Source organism: Artibeus jamaicensis, unplaced genomic scaffold (assembly GCF_021234435.1).
Source record: "Artibeus jamaicensis isolate MK-2021 breed Jamaican fruit bat unplaced genomic scaffold, CSHL_Jam_final contig_1998, whole genome shotgun sequence".
Classification (NCBI taxonomy): domain Eukaryota; kingdom Metazoa; phylum Chordata; class Mammalia; order Chiroptera; family Phyllostomidae; genus Artibeus; species Artibeus jamaicensis.
This window is the reverse complement of record NW_026521407.1, coordinates 13274838-13292590: the sequence shown is the minus strand read 5'-3', so window position 1 is coordinate 13292590 and position 17753 is coordinate 13274838. Positions and strand designations below refer to the sequence as shown.

Genomic DNA, 17753 nt, shown 5'->3' with positions numbered 1-17753 from the left:
CTGGCTGTTAGTCCCCTTTTCTGGTAGGACCAGCCCTGATGGTAGCTGCTCTAGGAAAAATGCAATGCTTCTCAAAGGGCTTTCATAAGGAGTATTCCTCCTGCAGCTCCGAACAGCCCGGCAGGCAGGCAGCACAGGAGGCTGTTACTCTTATCGCCCGTTTTGCAGATGAGAAAAGAGAGGCCTGGGGAAGGTAGAGACTCATCCCTGATCTCACTGCTGCTCCAGTGTAAGGGCAGATCCCTAGCTCTCCCACCCTGTCCGGAGGCAGCTCTCAGGGGTCGCCCCTACCCCCATCCCCCCGCACAGATGATCCCAATAGCCAGGTGACCACAAGCCAGGATGGAGATCTCACAGCTGGAAGTGCAAGGCCATCGGCGTGTTCGTCTCCCCTGTTTATTGAGGCTCAGAACAGTGAAAGGACTGGCCTAATGTTACATTATAACTAGTGGCAGGGTCGGGTCTCAGGTCCCCTAACTCCCTACTCAGAGACCTCCCACCAGCCCACACCGCCCCCTCTTGTCTCTGAGCATACTTTCACAGCTGCGTCCTTACCCTGGACGTATGGGTGTGCCTGGACTTCACTCCGCACACAGAACGAGGCCATTTGGAGAAGGCCCGCCTCAGGGGGAACCAGAGAGCTGTCTAGTGTCCCCATCCTGACCCCTGCCAACTCTTCCCGGCTGTACACGCCAAGCTGCAACCAGATAGACTCTCTGGACCGGGGCTTCCCTAGCCCCTGCCCCCAACACACCTTTCTAGCCTCAAGAACCGGAGGCGGAGTTTAGGCTTTCAAAGCTGCCGCGGAGGCTGCCTGGGAACTCAGAGGCAGTGGAGAGGTGTCAGGCTGGTTGCCGCATGGGTCAGAGGGACCCAGATGGCACTACAGCAGGTGACTGAACAGAATGGGGCTGCTTGTCAACAACACAGCAGCTCCGTTGAGGTAACTAACTCCCTGAGACGTTAGTTTAAGAGGAAGATAGGGAAGTTTCTTCCCCTCGGGTACGAGTCTGACCCTGCCTGGAGAACCCTTCTGGATCTAAGGCAGCAATGTGCCCAGGGACCATAGGCTGCCTGACAACAAAGTCACTTTTGACCTCTTAGCACAGAGCTTGGTCCCCAGCACCCAGCCTGTAGCCCACTGAGACGGGAACGACAGGAATCAGCACGTTTGGAGGAAGGACGCGGAAGCACCAGTTGGAGAGCCACGGGAGAGAAAGTGTAGGGTTGCCACCCTCAAGAAGATTCTAGAAGCCCTCTGCCAGGTGAGTTAGCTATTCACCTTCCCGGAAGCAGGAGTGATCTCTTTCAGGCAGTCCTGTGTCCCAGAACCCTCTGTGACCCAGACCCCCCTGGAGGGGTCCCAGGAGACAGGACCCTGGCCTGTTCCCTTTTTCCCCGCCCTCAGAAACCCTACTTGCTCTCCCAAAGACATAGCCTCTCATTGAGAACAGGGCACTTCTGCTCCACCAGCAGGAGAAAGAGGGATCCTGCTTGGAGCTGGGGCAACTACCGGGAGGGACGAGGCCTGCAGGGGGGAGGGTGTAGAAGTGGGTCCCCTGCTGCCGCCCCACTCATACATCCACCTCCCAAAGAATGTAATTAAGCAGCAGGCCTCTGCCAGGAGCCAAGCTTTCTGCCTTCCGTCTATAAATCACCTTCTGAATCATCTCTCAGCTCCTGGAGGAGCAACTTCTGCTCAGGCTGCTCCAGGCGGCCCCAGTGCCACTCCCCCTCCGAGAGCCTGCCTTCCCTGCCCCTCCCCCACCCAGGCCAGGGTGGCTCCAGGTCCCAGCTGGAAATGGCAGTGGCTGCAAGTCTGGCAAACGGTGTGGTGGGAGGAGGGTTAGGGTAGACTCCTGTGCCCTCCTTCCCCTCTTTTCCCTTTTTGGGCAGGCAAAGAGCTGAGTTTAGGGTAGCCTGGCCTAGCTCCCTCAAGTTAAGACTAAAGCTACAGGCTTATATAGTCACCAGTACTGAGTATAATGGGGCAAGCGGGCTCTGAGGATAAGGAGAAAACTGAGCCAGGTGGGGCCAATCTGGGAGGGCTTCTCGGAAGAGGCATATTTCGATCCAGGACTTAAAGTTGTCAAAATAGCTTGCATACAGGGGTAAAAGTAACATTACATAGTCCTTCCTGTAGGCCAGGCATTATTCTAAGAGCTTTGCTTGTATTCACTTATTTAATCTTCACAACCACCCTTGAGTCATTACTCTTATTTTACAAATGGGGCTCAGAGAGGTCGACCTGCCCTAGGCTACCCAGGGGGTACATGAAAAAAGCCAGAGGTGAATGTGGGAAGGCTGCAGAGGGATGTGAGCATTTGGGGAGAGTGAGTCTGGGCCTGCGAGCAGGCTGGCTTGGCAGCAAGGGAGCAGCCCGCTTTGGGACTGAGGGTGGGTTGGGCGACAGAAGTAAAGGTCTGGGTGCCTGGGCCAGGCTCAGAGTGTCTGAATGGGCCCGGGGTGGGCGGGGCAGGCAGGCTCACAGAGAGAGTCTCACTGGGGCCGCATGGAGCTTCTCCACGCTTCACAGCAATGAGTCGTGTCCCTGTCATAGTCCTGTGGACTCCCAGAGGCAAGAGCGACCCCTCAATGTGGTCGAGGGAAAGGAAGCCCAGAGGAAGACAGGGGTTTGAAGTGCAGAGAAGGAAAGAGACTTGCCCTGGGTCAGTGGGCAGTAAGCTCAGACACAGGTCTCCCCACTCTGGGCTCAGAGCTCAGACACAGGTCTCCCCACTCTGGGCTCAGAGCTCAGACACAGGTCTCCCCACTCTGGGCTCAGAGCTCAGACACAGGTCTCCCCACTCTGGGCTCGAAGCACTTCCTAGCTCGGGAGAGAACATGAGCATATCCATGAAATATCCGGTTGGCCCTAACCTTTGAAGGAGGTATACTTCCTCCCCCACCTAGGGGCAGGGGGTAAAGAATGTCTTTCCCTCCTTGGTGGCTTTAGAAAGATTCTGTGGCTCACAGCAGGGTGGGTAGAAAAGCCTAGAAGACCAGGTCCTCCTGGATGCCTGGGCTCACCCCATTCTGAGGTCAGAAAGATCCTCCTTTGCCCCACTCTTCCCAGAAGAATCTGTCAGCTGCATTCTCCTCTGAAAAGAGCCACCTCTCCTTCCCCACTCCCAGGCTGCTTGCCCCTAGGCTAGACCGAGGAGCGACCCATTTAAAGTCTAGAAAAGCCTCAGGGTCATAGCTTTCCTCCCCGACCTGGTGTCCATATCACCTTTTCAACTCTACATCTGCCCAAGTACCATGCAGGTTTATGAGCATTAAGTTCTGCAGAGAGCAGGAGGGAGACCCTTGCTTGGCTGAGTCTGTTCACTGGGGAGTTCCACTGAGAGCCCTCCCTGTCTTCATCAGTGACTGAGCAGGCACCCCAATGCCGGAGAGTGGGTGCTGGGGGGACCCGGCTGGGTTTGCCACTGGGAAAGCTGCGGGAAGGGAGGACGGAATGCCCACGAAAGGACTGGGCACCGCCGTCTAGCTCCTGCCTCTTTCGACCTTCCCCACAAAGGTCTTCCCACTGGGCAGCCACCCCTCACCGGAGGTCCTCGAGGCCAGACTCCACCCATGGCTCACCTCTGAGCCCCAGAGCTGCTGACAAATGCTATGAAATTCTAGGAGAACTTTCCCTGACAGCTGCCCCTTCCCCCTTGCCTTCCTTGAACATTAAAGCAGGTTCTTCCAAGAACATCACTCAGCCCCAGGCTCCTGGTATTATTAAAACATTTGACCTGTTTTTGTGTTAAGCGAAAAGGGTTCTAGCAGAAGAAGACAAACAAATAAGCCACAACTTTTGCTCCCTTTCGACACCAAGCTCCGCCCACAGTAGGTGTGGGGTGGTCAGGAGGGCTGTTAATTCACTTCCAAGACCTGGATTGATTTCCCTGCCACATCCCCCCAGGGAAAGGCCTGCCCTGAAAGGGAGACCACCCGCTTAAAGCCCGGCCATCTGATCTGGTATCTGCCCATCTGTCTGTCTGTCTGTCTGCCTGTTGGATCAACAGCCTCCAGCCAGCTCAGCTCCTCACCAGCCCCAGCCCCAGCCAGCTGTAATTCCTGCCTGTTACAAGTGTTAACACCTGGCCCGGGGCCTTCCTCCCCCGCAGTCTCCAGGTGCCTCCCTGGGCTCAGCCCACTGACCCCCATGGGGTTTGACTCAACATGTTCACAAGCCTCTGAAAGGCAGAGGTGGGAGTGGGTGGGGGAGGCAACGGGACACCTGACGGATGGGGAAACTGAGGCAGGGCTTAGGGCAAGCACTTGAGTGGGGGAATGGATCCGAGAAGGGTCAGGGGAGAGTTCAGGTGTATATCCCAGCTCACTGCCCTTGACTTCTGCAGAACACTTTCTCTCCCAACCCCAGCTGTGAGGCAGGGCAGGCCGGTAATCTCCAGGTGAAAGGGGAGAAGACAGAGGCCCAGGTAGGTGGGTTGCACAGAAGTGGGGTGCACCCCCGACCCCCAGCATAGGCCCCTTCAGTCAGGGCCTCTGCCTCTGGAATGTAGTAAAGCACTAGGCCAGGCCCTAATAAGCCAGTTCGTTCCCCCCCCCAAGAAGGAGAAGAAAGACAAGTTCCTCCACCAGGCTCTAACTGTGACTGACGAGAAGAATTATAGAAATCAGTGCTTGCTGTCACCTCTTCCTGTCCCAGCTCTGCCACTACTTGGCTGCAGGGCCCCGGAGCACGTCTTCGTGAGCCTCTGTCTGAGCCCCTCACACTCCGCCTTCTGGTCTACCTCCTCCCAGGGCCGGGGGCGAGATGGGGGTGCGTCCCTGCGGGGTGTCACGGATAGAAACCCCAGCTAAATGATTTCCCCTCTAAATCCCTCCTGGGGGAATGTGTTGAGCTGTGTGGGCCAAAGTGGGCAGCAGTGGTGAGGCTCAGCCTGCCCGGGGACAGAGAGGGAACAGAAATCTGAGGCCCAGCCACTCCACTGTCCCTGTCCCAGCCCAGGCCCAGACCCTGGCCCTGGCCCCAACCCTGAGAAAGTGACCCACCCTCTCCCCCAGTTCCAACACCAAAGACAATAAGCCTGAGAGGGGAGGGCTGCTGACCACAGTCCTCAGGCAAACAGGATAAGCTCGTGCCAAGAAAGGCTCTGCACCCCTCACGGCCCAGCCCAGGTTCCGGGTCCCCGGTCCCCTGCGCCCCGTGCAGCCTCCTCATCAGACTTTTATCTCCTGCTGAACTGTCCCTCCAGGACCAGGAATGTCCACTGAGCACCCAGTCTCAGGATGCCACTCACGCCCATAGATCACGTGTGTGCAAACATATAGCCACAGGCCCAGCCATGATCGCTGGCAGTGGAAGACGGAGTCATAGGCAGACGCAGACACGACGCTCACATTCATACTCACGTACATACCACACAAGTCACACGTACAATCAGGTCATGGCCGTGAGCATGGGTGCCCACGCACAAAGACGTCTGTGGGGCTTTCCCCTTACAGTGATGAAGGCATGTGCACATGTGCACACACATGTACACGCAACACTCACATGCCCAGTCATGAACACAGTAATGCAGTGTCATACGCAGGCACAGGTGCTGACCTTGACTCAGGCATAGATACTTTTAGACTCCCCCCCTCTCTCACCCGCCCCCCCAAGAATCAGCCACTTGCTGACATTTTTATGCAAACATAGCAATAACCCCTGTCATGGGCTGTGGATTCCCCAGGCATGTCTTGCATGAAGTTCACATCCATGGTCACCCAGTTACAGACACAGACGCTCCTATACATAGAAACTCACGAGTGTACAGATGACACCCCATCGGGTCACAGACCTAGAAAGCGCACACACACAGGTCTCTGCTCAGACAAAGCAGCACCCCTGTTTTTCCAAACCACAAACAATCCATGTATCCAGCATTACATGAGGGCCAATGCTCTGGCCTTCCAGGATTTTCCATCATCTTTCCATTGGGTGGTTCCTATCTGGATGTGCCCCCATTCACCATTATACACCGACCCCCACCCTCCTCACAGGCACTGCCCAGGGAAGTGCCTCCTCCGGTTCACAGGGCAGGGGAACCTGGACCTCTAGCTGGCCCCTGCGGCCTGTGGGACTCCACACCTTCTCTTCCTACCCTCCCCCTGGCCAGGACCCCTGTGAAGGCAAAGAACATGGCCCTAGTAGGGGGATCAGAGAGGGTCAGGCAGGGCCACAGAGGCAGGACTGGCTTCCACAGTGACCTTCCCTGCAACAGGCAAAGCCCCCGGCCTGGAATCCCCCGATGCCCAGGCCAGCCCCACCAACTTCTTTATGTACAGGAGGCCTCAGGCCAGCCCAGTGCCAAGGGAAGGGTGGGCTGGGCAGAAGAAAGACTTCCCCTTGGGTGTCTGTCCTGGGAGCACCCCTAGGCACCTTCCAAACAGAGACCCTCAGCCATGCCCTGCTCCTGCCCCCATCCTAGCCCCCAACACCCAGAAACAAGTGCCTCCACCCCCAAACAATTAGAGGCAGACTCAGGGTGTGGCCCCCCAATCTCCTGGCTCTGCTCCCCTATCCCGGGCTGGAGAGGGGGTGGCAAGCCAGGGAAAGTGGGACATGCAGGTGGCACCACACCCTGGTGGTTCTCCTCTCCGACTTTCACCCCAGGGGCCACAGCCCTTCTTTTTACTCACAGATCCTAAATTCTTGTCACTCCCCTCCCACCCCCCAGGCACAGGCTGTCCCATGTCCAGGAGGGGAAGATTCTTTAATTAAAGTTTTCCGGAATGCAGGGGCTGGAGACTGAGGAGAGGCGGGTGTAATTTAGAGAACTGGTTTCAGTGTGTCTTTTCCCTCTGGCCTCTGGGACCTGCCGGGGGGGTGATGGGGTTGCTTGGAAAACAAGGGGACTCCCTGGAACTGGGGCCCCTAAAGGGCTGTTTATTCTTCCGTCGGATCCCCCATAAACGCACCCCCTCCCCAAAACACCGCGCCTCGTTTCCCACCCTTATTTACTAAAAATGTCTTTTGTATCTGCATTTCCCGGGGATGGAATTCTCCTTTTCCCTGTCTCCCTTTCTCCTCGGTTCTCGGTTTTCCAAAAGGAACGAATTGAACATGGAGAACTGGGGTTTTGGTCAAAGAACAAGCCCACCCCCTTCCGAACAACCACATTTTCAAGGAGCCCCCCTTTCGCCAGGGTGGACAAGCAAGAAATGAATAAAATCCGAATTCAATGGCATCTCGGATCAGCAAATCCCACATTCACTTCTGAGGCTCAAGATTAATCCTGAGTGGGGAGAGTCTGATGAAATTCCCCCCCCCCATTCCCCTGCCCCTGGGATCCCCGAAGCCATCGGAGTCTGCAAAAGGGGGTTATTGTGAGGAAATCTCTTGACGGAGGCGCCGGCAGAGGTGGGGGTGGCAAGGAACAGAATGATTTTGCCCATGAAGACCCCAAAATGGAGAAGAGGAGTGGCTGGGCCCCAGGGACAGCGCTGGATTTCCAGAGACCCAACTGCAAGCAAATGGAGGGTCTTTCGGGCCCCCAGATTGGGATGAGTGGAAGGCTATTAGGATCTAAGAACAAGAAACCTTCTGAGACGGGGAAAGTCCTCCAGCCTCTGCAGCGAGTAGCAGGGAAAATGGTGATTATCAGAGAAGCCAGGAGTTGGATTCTGAAGGCGACACCAGCAGAAAATCCAGGAGGGGTGGGCGGGTGGGGGGCTGGAAGGAGGCAAGGAGAAAGGAGCCCCAGCCCCGCCGGAGCCCACCCCCAGCCGACGCCCCCCCACCTCCCCGAGTCTCGGCGAAGAAATCGGGCCGCGGGCAGACAAGAGGCGAGTCTTACCACCAAATTGGGTAGCCGGCGAGGACCCCGGTGCCACAGAGCAGGAGGCCGAGGAGCAGCCCGAGCAGGTGGGGCTCCATTAGAAGCGGCGCCGAGGAGGAAGTTTGCCCCCGACCATGAAGAGGGGGAGCGACGCCCCCAATAGTTGGAACAAAGTCCACTTGAGATTGGAAATGACTTTCGGGCTTGTCAGAAGCGCACCTCCACCCGCAGCCGCCCCCCTGCGAGCCCAGCGCGGAGCAGCCGGGTTTGAGGATGTCAGCGAGCAGCCAATCAGCGCCCGCGGCCTAAGGTAAGAGATGAGCCTGTAGTTCAGCCTGTCAATCACGCGCCCCTCCCGCCCGGCCCGCGAGTCGGGCTCCGGGAAGGGCATCGCCCAGCAAACTTGGGCAAAGCCCGCGGCCCGGACCCAGGGAGGACTTGGGGGGTGGATACGGCACGTTGGACCCTCTCGCTGGCCCGGGACCGCCGCGGCACCCCACCAGCCAGGTTTAGGGAGATGGAGGTTCGACCGGGGCGTTCACGTGGTGCTGGGTCGGCGTGGGTACGGATGGGTGGCTCCTTTTCTCTCGGGCGACCGTGACCCCTTGGGGCTTGGGCCTTTGAGGAATCGACAGTAGAAAACACAGAGATGTTTCCAGAAGCCTCACTCCAGCAGGACAGGATCCGAGGGTCGCAGAGGGGGGTGGGAAATGCAACCCCTCTCAGCCCTCCCGAGCCTGCGAGCCACCAGCCACTGGACCCGGCCGCAGGAGGTCGCTTCCCGGGTGTCCGAGAGGCGCGCAGAAAGGTCCGCGGTGGCTCGATGGTCTGGCCGCGGGCGGCGCCGTGGGGACAGAGCCGAGTGTCATTTGAGTCTTTTGTCGGGGATCAGATCGGTATCGGGACCTCCTGCTGCCTTTGCATTTCCTGCAACTGACACCAGAAGCCAGTAGCATTTCCTGCTCCAGAGCCGGGTCACTTTCTCCTCCTCGAGGGGTTCAGGCCCGGCCTCCAGCTCGGTCAGAGGCACCGCCCGCAGTCCCATTTGGGTCTCGTGGATGCACTGTTTGGGGGGTGGGTGCGAGGCGGGAAGTAACCGGGGTCCCCGGAAGACCCTGCTGCCCCCCAGGCACACGCACACCCCAACTTTCCTATCTGGAGCCCTTGGCTCCGACCTGGGGTTTGGTGGTAATGTGCCTTTTCCCAGTATGGACACCAAATGCACCCAAATAACCCATCCCTCACCATAGGTTTAAAAAAAAAAAAAAAAAAAAGTCGTTCCAAGCCTCGTGGGTTCTTTCTGTCTTCTCCCTCTCCAGAGTCAAGGAATTAGGTCTCATCCCTGAGTGGTGCTGAGGTAGAGGGCAGATATTGAGGGGACTAGGGTCGCCTGTCACCTGGGCAGCCTGCCCTCCAAATCCGCCCCCCCAACCCAAGGACCCCCGAGGCACTCGGGACCCCGGAGCAGCTCTGGGCCTGAGGTGAAAAAAGCAAAGCCAGTGAGAGTGGGGCAGGGACCGCTGCTCAGGGAACCTCAGCAGAAGGGGCAGCTCCAAGTCCTGCCGAGGCCAGGGAGAAGGGCTGTTCACCAGGTGGGGAACACGGCTGGAGGAAGTTCATGTCAGGGGGCCAGACATTTCTGGCCTTTGATCTGGGCCACCCATGCCCACAGCTCCAACCCGCTGGCCTTGCGCATCCTGACAGCTCTCTCCGCACTCGGCTGCTTCGGGCGAGGGGAGCTCGGGGAACTGGCCCCGGGGGAACCAAGGGTCGGGAGAGCCGCCTGGGCTTGTCACGGCTTCTGCCGCGTTCCTAGCCCGACTAGAGGGGGTGGGGTCCAGGGAGAGATGAAAGAGAGGAGGGAAGGGAAGAAAAGGGAGAGAGAGTGCAGGAGAGGGAGTGGGAGAGTGCCAGAGATGCTCGCAGAGAGAGCCCAAGGAGAAAGAAGGGGAAAGGGGGGCAGGGGAGAGGCTGAGAAGGGAAAGGATGAGCAAAAGAAAAAGCCCTAACCTGCCCAGAGACAGAGGACGGGATGGAGCCTGTGGAGATGCCCTTACGGTGGACTGACTGTAGGTTCCTTGTTTCTGATTCACCTAGAAAGGGGGTCACAATGGATCTGCCATTGTCCTAACTGCGCAGCCCCAGGGCCTCGGCTCTAGAGGCAGAGAGCTCCACAGACACATCCCTAATGGCCTGCTAGTTCCCACTCGGATTTCTGTCCTCCCCAGCGGGGGCTCTCAGCTGATTTTCTGATCAGAGGTGCCTGCTGGACCTCAAATCCTGCCTGACAGCGTGGCGGGCTCCAGAGCCCCGTAATCATCTATCAGATAGCCGAGGAGGGCTCCCTTCCCTGGCCACGAGACATCACTATGGATTCAGTGTGGCTGGGGAATGGGAGCTAGACTAGATGACCTCTTGGAGTCACTTCTGGACCCTAAGATTCCACAGGTGCCAGCCCTGGACAGTGGGGGCAAAATATTTCTGAGGCTGCGGGTGGGGTATTGGTTGACCGAGAGGTGCCCAGCCAGTAGCCCTGGGCCATGTAGGTAAGACTGGTCATCCCCGATGACCAGTGTCCGTCCCTCCTCCAGGCAGCCCGGGAGCATAGGGAGACCCAGGTCATGAGCACCGGGAAAGGAATGGAAAGGAGGCCGGGAAGCAAATGGGAGCAGGGGGGGATCCAGACTTGTGCTGGCCGCACAGCCTGAGGAGGTAGAGGCGGAGGCAGTGTGGGAACTTCTGTGTGGCCCCGCACGGCCCCTGGAGAACGGAGGCCTGTGTGGGGATTTCCCCCCACTTGAAAGCGACCCAGAGGAGGGGATTCCTGATCCCTTTCTCCTCCCCTGCCAGGTGTCCTTCCTTCAACACAGGCTTAATTTCCTTCCTCCTGCCTGCCCAGCGCTGCCGGTTGGAGCAGGGGAATGGTCCCTGCCGGGAGGGGGAGGCCGCCCCCGCGCCGCGAGTCACAGACGAAACACCTAACAGGCACCCCGGACCGCAGGGGGGGTTGCATTGGATGCGGAAAGAGTTAAATTTACTCTAAGCTAGAGTGGGGAGGTGGAGGCTTCGGCGCGATGATCCCCCGAGGTGGACCCTGAATGGGAGAGCGGCTCTTGAAAGAGGGCAAGGAAGGCCGCGAGGGCCAGGGGCCTGGGGGCTGCCACTTGGGAAGCACTTTTTGTTTTGTGTGCGAATATTGGGGACCTCCGACCTGCCTATCCCCATCCCACCCCCACCTCTCGAGCTGCCTCCAGGTTCCTTTTGATGTGCACTCCCCAGGGGCGCTCTTTGGGCCGCTGTGGATTCAGCGCCGCTCCACCTCGCCCCCTGCGGAGGCGCTGTCCAGACAAAGAACGCTACCGCCTGGCCCCCGCCCGCCCGCAGGGGGCTACCGGTCTGTCGCGCGGAGGGAGGAGGAAGTCTCCGATCGGGCTTTATGCCATCCAGTTTTGCTGGGAACATGCCGATGGCTGCCGAGCGCTGTGGCGCCCAGACCAGCCTGGGGATGAAGAGAGAGGGAAAGCGGCTGCAGGCGAGGGAAGCAGCAAGTGCGGAAGGCCAGAGGCCTCATACGACACGGCGAACCGCACGCGGGGGAACGGGCAGGGGCTCCGCACTCTCTGACCCACAGAAAGAGGCTGTGAAGTTTATGCTAAGAAGTTTATAGCAGCCGCAGACTGCTTCAAGTGAGTTCCTTGGAGGCCACCAGAAAGCTGGACAACGGGAGGCAGGAGGGTTATAGCGCGGGGTAGTGAATGCAGGAATTAATCGAACAAGAATTATTTAAACTGCTCAGCGTAGAGGTAGCGTCCTGGTAACGCCGATAACTTGCACAGAGTAGGCACTTTGGTGAGAAGCAAATGTCATTGGAACACACCAAAGCGTCCCGTGCCTGTCAGGCCCTCCGTCTCCTGCCCCGGCACGCCCCCTGGCGGTGGTGCTGATAATAAGCCGGCAAGGATGGGAGACCCTGCCCCTCCCCGCAACCGAGGCCCCAAGCCCACGCCTCTGTTGGTGTGCAGCCCGGATCTTTGGGGATCTGGGTTAAGTAGGCGTCCTCATGAGTGAATGCCCTTAATCTACTTCACAATCCCTGAGCTTAGTTGGGGATAAAGTGTGTGTGGCTCCCCTCTCCTCCCCACCCAGGTGGCTCCCTTGGGAGGCGGGCCCCAGATGCAGGAGGAGAGGCGAGGCTCAAGTGGCAGGCTTGCACTCCTGGGCACCGCCAGGCAGGGACCCTGAAGCTGCAGCAGCCTTTCCTTGATGAAGATGAGTGAAGGAGTGAATGGCGATGCCAGGGTGATGTCACCGAGTCCTTTCTGGCCTGGCCCACCAGCACCCCAAGATCACAGGTGCCACCTGTGGGAACGTGAGGGGTTTTCCCTGTCACAGTAGTCACTTCTCAGTCTTAGTCTTAGTCATCTCCAGTTCCCCAAGGGCATTTGGGGAAAGTGATTTGGGGTCAAAGTCTTTTAAAAGGAAGGGAGCAACAGAAAGCATGGGATGGCGGGCACCACTGGCCAGCTGCCAGTTATCTCGGAGCCTCCTCCACTCCGGGTGAGGAAGAGATAATGCTTTATATCTCACAGGGAGTTGTCAGTGTTAAACGAGAATGGCGCTGACAGAATGAATGCCAGAACTCGGATGGTGAATAATAAATGTTGGGTCCCTTTCTTCTCTCCTAGGGGCTGAGGAACAAGCAGCTCTCTCTCGAGTGGCTCCTTCTGCCTGTCAGCCTAAGCTGCGCAAGGGGTGCATCCTCAGGTGCCCAAGAGCCTCCTCAAGAAGGATTTACCCACTAGAGACCCGCCTTAAAATCTCCTCTTCAGAGAGGGTGTAGTACCACTTGCTGCTCCCCAATCCTGTCCCTCCGGACCTCTGATTCCAATGTATTTTTCTGCAAAGCCCTTAAATCTGACCTTATCTTACTGTATATGACACAGTAAACATATCTGTTAGGATGCTCACTTAATGTGGTCTATTTCCTACTCTAAAGTCTAAACACCTCGGACTGCTGAAACCCCAAAGCCCAGAGAAGGGTCTGGCACATAGTAGGCCCTTTATAAACATTGTTGATGACTGGCAGAGAGAGGGAGCAGGGGCTGAGGCTTCAGAGGGGAGGACTGCTGTCTCATGTCTGGGGGCCTTATGGCCCTCGGGAGTCCTCGCTTCGCCCATCGTGAGCAGCTCTGGGCCTCCAGAGCTCCCTGGGCACCCCAGCATCCCCGCTCTGCTTTTTGGCTCCCGCTTCCCTCCCAGATGTCACACTCCAAGTGGGTGAGATCAGGGGCTAGCAGCCTGGCTGGAAGTTGCTGCTGCACAGGGCACCTGGGGAGCCTCTTTCCCTCTTTTTTTCTCTCCCTCTTTTCAACCTCCCTCTTTATTCTGCCTCTGCCTCAGAGCCCTGAGCCCACCCCCAGCTGTGGTGGGCCTTCCAGAGGCCTTGGGGCTCCAGCCCAAGGTCAGTTCCTGCCAGGGAAAGGCTCCTTCCCTCGGAAAGTACAACCAGTCCTCTGTGTGGCTGTGTGGCTGTGTGGCTGTGTGGCTGTGTGTGTGTGTGTGTGTGTGTGTGTGTGTCTGACAACATGGTTTCTCTTGGTGAGGACTATGGCTCCCAGTTTTCCTTCCACTCCCTGGTGGGTGGGTTATAACCAGTCATCGGAGAGGAGGGAAGCCCCAGACGCAGCCCAAGAGCCATCCCTGGTTTCTCCTGTCTCCAACCTCAGCCAAGCTATACCACCTCTCCCCCCTCACTTCACCGGGCTCCTAGGGCAGGGAAGGGTTTCTGCCAGGCCCACCGTCTGCAAATGCCCCCTTGGTACCTGCTGTGGGTGAAGCCTAGGGCTGAACTCTGGGGAGGATGGTTCATCCTCAGAAAGTCGGCCTTTCTCATTAATAATCCACCCATCCAACACCCCACACACGTGCTGCACATAGCAGGTGTTCTGTGCGTGCAAGGGATGGTTCATTCATTCACCATTCACTCCTTCACTCATCTTCATTGACGCAAAGTGAGCACTCATGACCTTGTAACGCTGAAGAGGCAGACGATCATTTCCTTAAAACCGAGAGCTATAAAGATTCTATCTCGGGGTCGTGGAGAAAAGACTTCGATGGTGGCACATTAAGGAGATGGGATAGAACGAGCCGAGTACCTTTGGAGATGGTGCAGAAATCTCTGGTCAAATCCTGGTTTGCACCACCCAGACCTCTGCTGGCTAACTTTCCCCCCAACAGGTGAGCGCAGCCTTGGTCCTGGGAGCCCAGACACAGGGATGGGGACCCAGCGGGTGGGCATTAAGACCAGAGCTGCGTTACCAGCAGGGGTCCAGGAACAGGTGGCTGTGCCTGTCCAGGAACTGGGGCAGGTACAGTCAGGTCCCTGGGCACAGCAAGGGCACCTGTGTGGCATTGCCCCACACCTGGCAGAGCCCATCTCCTTTGCTCCTTCACTTTGGCTTCCAGGTGAGGCCTGAATAGGGTTCTGTATGTTCAGCTGGGGAGATCCTCTGTCTGAGTGGTTGTCCTAAAGCCCAGATATTGTGTCACCACCATTACCCCCAATGAATCCCAGCTCTATCTCTTACTGTGTGACACTGGAAACATCACCTAACCTCTCTGAGCCTATTTCTGCACCTGAAAAAAATGGAAATAACAACACCTGCCTCCAAGGGCTGTTGCCTATTGAGTGGAGTGATGTCTGCAGTGTTTGAAATGGCACCAGAGACATTTCGAGTGATAGGTGGATGCCCCTTCGACTCCTTTATGGAAGTCAGCTGCTGTTTCTTGAGCCTCTCAGGGGTAAAGTCTTCTATTTGGGTTTAGCATAGCTTACACTGTTGGTGGTCCCTTCTTCCAGGCTGGCAGAGACCCCTGTTTGTTCTGGTACCTACTCCTCCCCAACCTAACCAATCGTGAAGACCCACTTCCCTTGCCAGGGATTGGTTTAGGTGTGGGCATGTGACCCAGTTTTGGCCAATGAGAGATGAAGGAAGGTCTGTTGGAAGGTACAAAAGGATTTTCTGGGGAAAAACTTTTGGGGGACTCTTAAAATGAGACTAAGAAATCCCCTTTCCCTGCTTTTAGACACCGTCGTATCTGGGTGGGACAGCTGGAGCTGCAGCAGCCGTCCCGTGACCACAAGGAAAGCCGCCCGAGGAGGAGGCTGATAGTGGAGGAAGATCAAGAGAGAGAAAGAAGCTGGGTCGCTGACGCCATGGCCGACACTGACACGTGCGCTGACCCCCGGCAGCGCTGCCTCGGGGCTTCTTGTCCTGTGAAATCACACGTCATCCTGGTTGTTCAGGCCACTTCTAGCTGTTCGTGCACCCGAGTCCTCCCAGCTGGAACCTGTATCCTGCTGCCCACCGCGTCTGCTGATTGACTTACACGTTGGTTGCTTTAATTTAAGGCCGGTTAAGCTTCCCTTTCTCGGCTTAGGGGTTCAGTTTGGACGGGGTAAGGTTGTCATCAACACCTGGAGCTGAAGACTTGCTCTGAGACCGCTCTGGGGTAGGCGGGTGGAGGGAGAAGGAAATGACAAAAGACACGGTGCAGGCTTGAGGCGGGTTTTAAATTAATCCACAATATAGTTGCATCTGGTGCTGCTTTTTCCTGAGCAAATAGCAGTATCTTTTAGGGGTGATGGAAATGTTGGAATTAGATAGTGGTGATGGGTGAACAACTTACTGAATATACTAAAAGCCACTGAATGGGACACTTTAATATGGTGAACTTAATGATGTGTGAATTATATCTCCGTTTTTACAAAAAGAAAGCTTCAGCAGCTCCGCTGCCCTCCTTTCTCACCATCCCCCCTACCCTGGGATCCCAGCCCTCCCCTCCCTAGCCTGGGGGAGAAGCAGCCCGCACACATCCACACTCCCTGTTGCCAGAGGTTGCTTCTGGGGGCAGGGGACAGAGGGCTGTGTTCTGCCTTCCACCCATACTTTCGGGCCCCTGTGCATGAGCCTCACTCACCCTCCGACCTGAGGAGCCAGGGTTTCCGGGTCTGTCCCACCCGGCAAAGAGCCCCAGGTTGCAGGGAGAGGGTCAGAATAATGCTGTGGGGGCGGGGGCTCTGCCATCAGACAGAACAATTTCAAATCCTGGCTCCACTGCTGAGCTGTGAATTTGGGGCAAGTGATTTAGACTTCTGTGTGCCTGTCCCCTCATCTGGTAAATGGGAACACGAATTCCGCAGCTCACAGGGTCCGCCGGCATAATTTACCGAAAGAATTTGGAGGCCTAGAATAGACAACAAATGCTGGTACCTTTAGACCAGGGTCCTCGACCTCATTTTCACCAGCGGCCACATCAGCCTCGTGGTTTTAGGACTGTATAAATGTAACTACACCTTCAGAGTTAAGGGAGAGCTCGGCACTGCCACCAGGTAGAAACAAGGTGCCGGGTGGGATTCGGCCTTGTGTTCGCCAACCTGTGCTTTAGACTCATTAACCTATGACCAAAAAATGGCAAAATCTGGACCAGCCCGTCTGATGACCGAAGGACTGTGGTGAGAGTGATGATGTCCCAGCTCCTCTGCTTTCCTTCCCTTCCTCCTCCTCACTCCCCCCCCCACCTGGACCCTCCCCAGGACCCTCAGTGCTTCGTTCTGCACACTAGGGGGTGCCCCCCCCCGCTAAGGTGAGAAATCATTTTCTGATTCCCAAATCAGAGAATGTGGCATAACCAAAACATTTATATTTTTTTAACTTTTTTTTCTGCTCCAGAATTGAAGGCAGCCGGAAGTGTTGCCTGGTCGAGGTGGTAGCTCAGTGTGCGCTCCCAGACTAACAGCGGTGCTTCCCAGAGGCCGGTGAGGCCTGTGGCTGCCCCGAGGGACGAATCGCGGTGTTAAATAACTTTAAACACAGTGAGAAAACTCATTTATTCATATTCCCTGTCCCATTCTCCTTCATTCCTTCTGAGCACGGTCAGGGAGAGAGACTGGTGCTCAGCATCTCTTGCTAAGATTCCTGTCTAGTAAAAAGAGAAGGTCATTCTGAGCCTTTGGCTGGGGATGGGGGTCAGGGGATGAGGGGACAGCAGTATCTGGTTAGAATGAAATCATATTGTTGAAAATCATAGTAATCTAAAGTTCCCTTTTGAGCCGAAGTTATTGAAAACAGAGAGAATCAATTTAAGACAAGTGTTGAGAAAACAGCAGACCAGTGCACACGCAGCTGTGACGTAACTGCGACATGGAAATTCCCAGAATCTGGAAGATTCGGGATCACGGGAATGACTGAGCTGCATACCCTGCAAGTGCCGGCCTGTGCGATCAGGGCGTCTTCTCTGTGGCTGCTCCTGCCGGCAGGCTGGTGGGCTGGGGGTCATGGGGGTGAGCTAGGCTGGAGCTGGCAGAGCTGGAAGGCACTGGAGCTGGAGCTGGAAGCTACCCTGACCACGAGCTGAGAATCACCCAGAACCAGCCCTGCCTTGACGTGTCAGATTAGAGACTTGGAGTCGCCCATCCAGCCTTATGAATCTGTTGGCTGACAGGGTGGCCCGGCACCACGCATCTGTGACCCAGATACTTGTGGCGGTGCTGGGAGGTGGAAGAGGAAGCTAGAATGTCTCCCAGCTGTCTAGAGGGGCTGGGCAGGTCCTGGGTCATGCCCCAGTCCAGGCCTGATGGAGGCTTTCTGAGGGAGGCGAGGAGGGCCCTGGGTGGCCTGATCGAGCTCAGGCATCCCCTGGGCACTGCATGGTTGGTGGTCAGGGCCCAGAAGGCCAGGCATCGGCTCAGAGAGCCTCCCGTCTCCCTCCTGTGAGGAGTATAAAGAGCCGCAGAAGAGAGAGACCAGAAACCAGGGTGCTAGCCCAGCTTTCCCTGTCCGGCTGTGTGTCCCTTGGCAAGGCACTCACTCTGCCTGGGTCTCAGCGTGCCTCTAAGTGGAGATGAGGAGTCCTTCTGGTCCGGACTCTCGTGGATTTGGTGGTCTCTGTGGCCCGTCACCCTTTGTGTCT

General features: G+C 56.9%; 1 protein-coding gene across 1 annotated transcript in view; it reads right to left on the bottom strand.

Annotated features, from left to right (window-relative positions):
• Positions 1-7879, bottom strand: part of WNT3 (Wnt family member 3) — a 44261-nt gene extending 36382 nt beyond the window's left edge. Inside the window, exon 1 of the mRNA XM_037163582.2 lies at positions 7800-7879. Coding sequence (XP_037019477.1) covers positions 7800-7879 — 80 coding nt within the window. The remainder of the gene's footprint in view (positions 1-7799) is intronic.
• Between the last annotated feature and the right edge of the window lie 9874 nt (positions 7880-17753).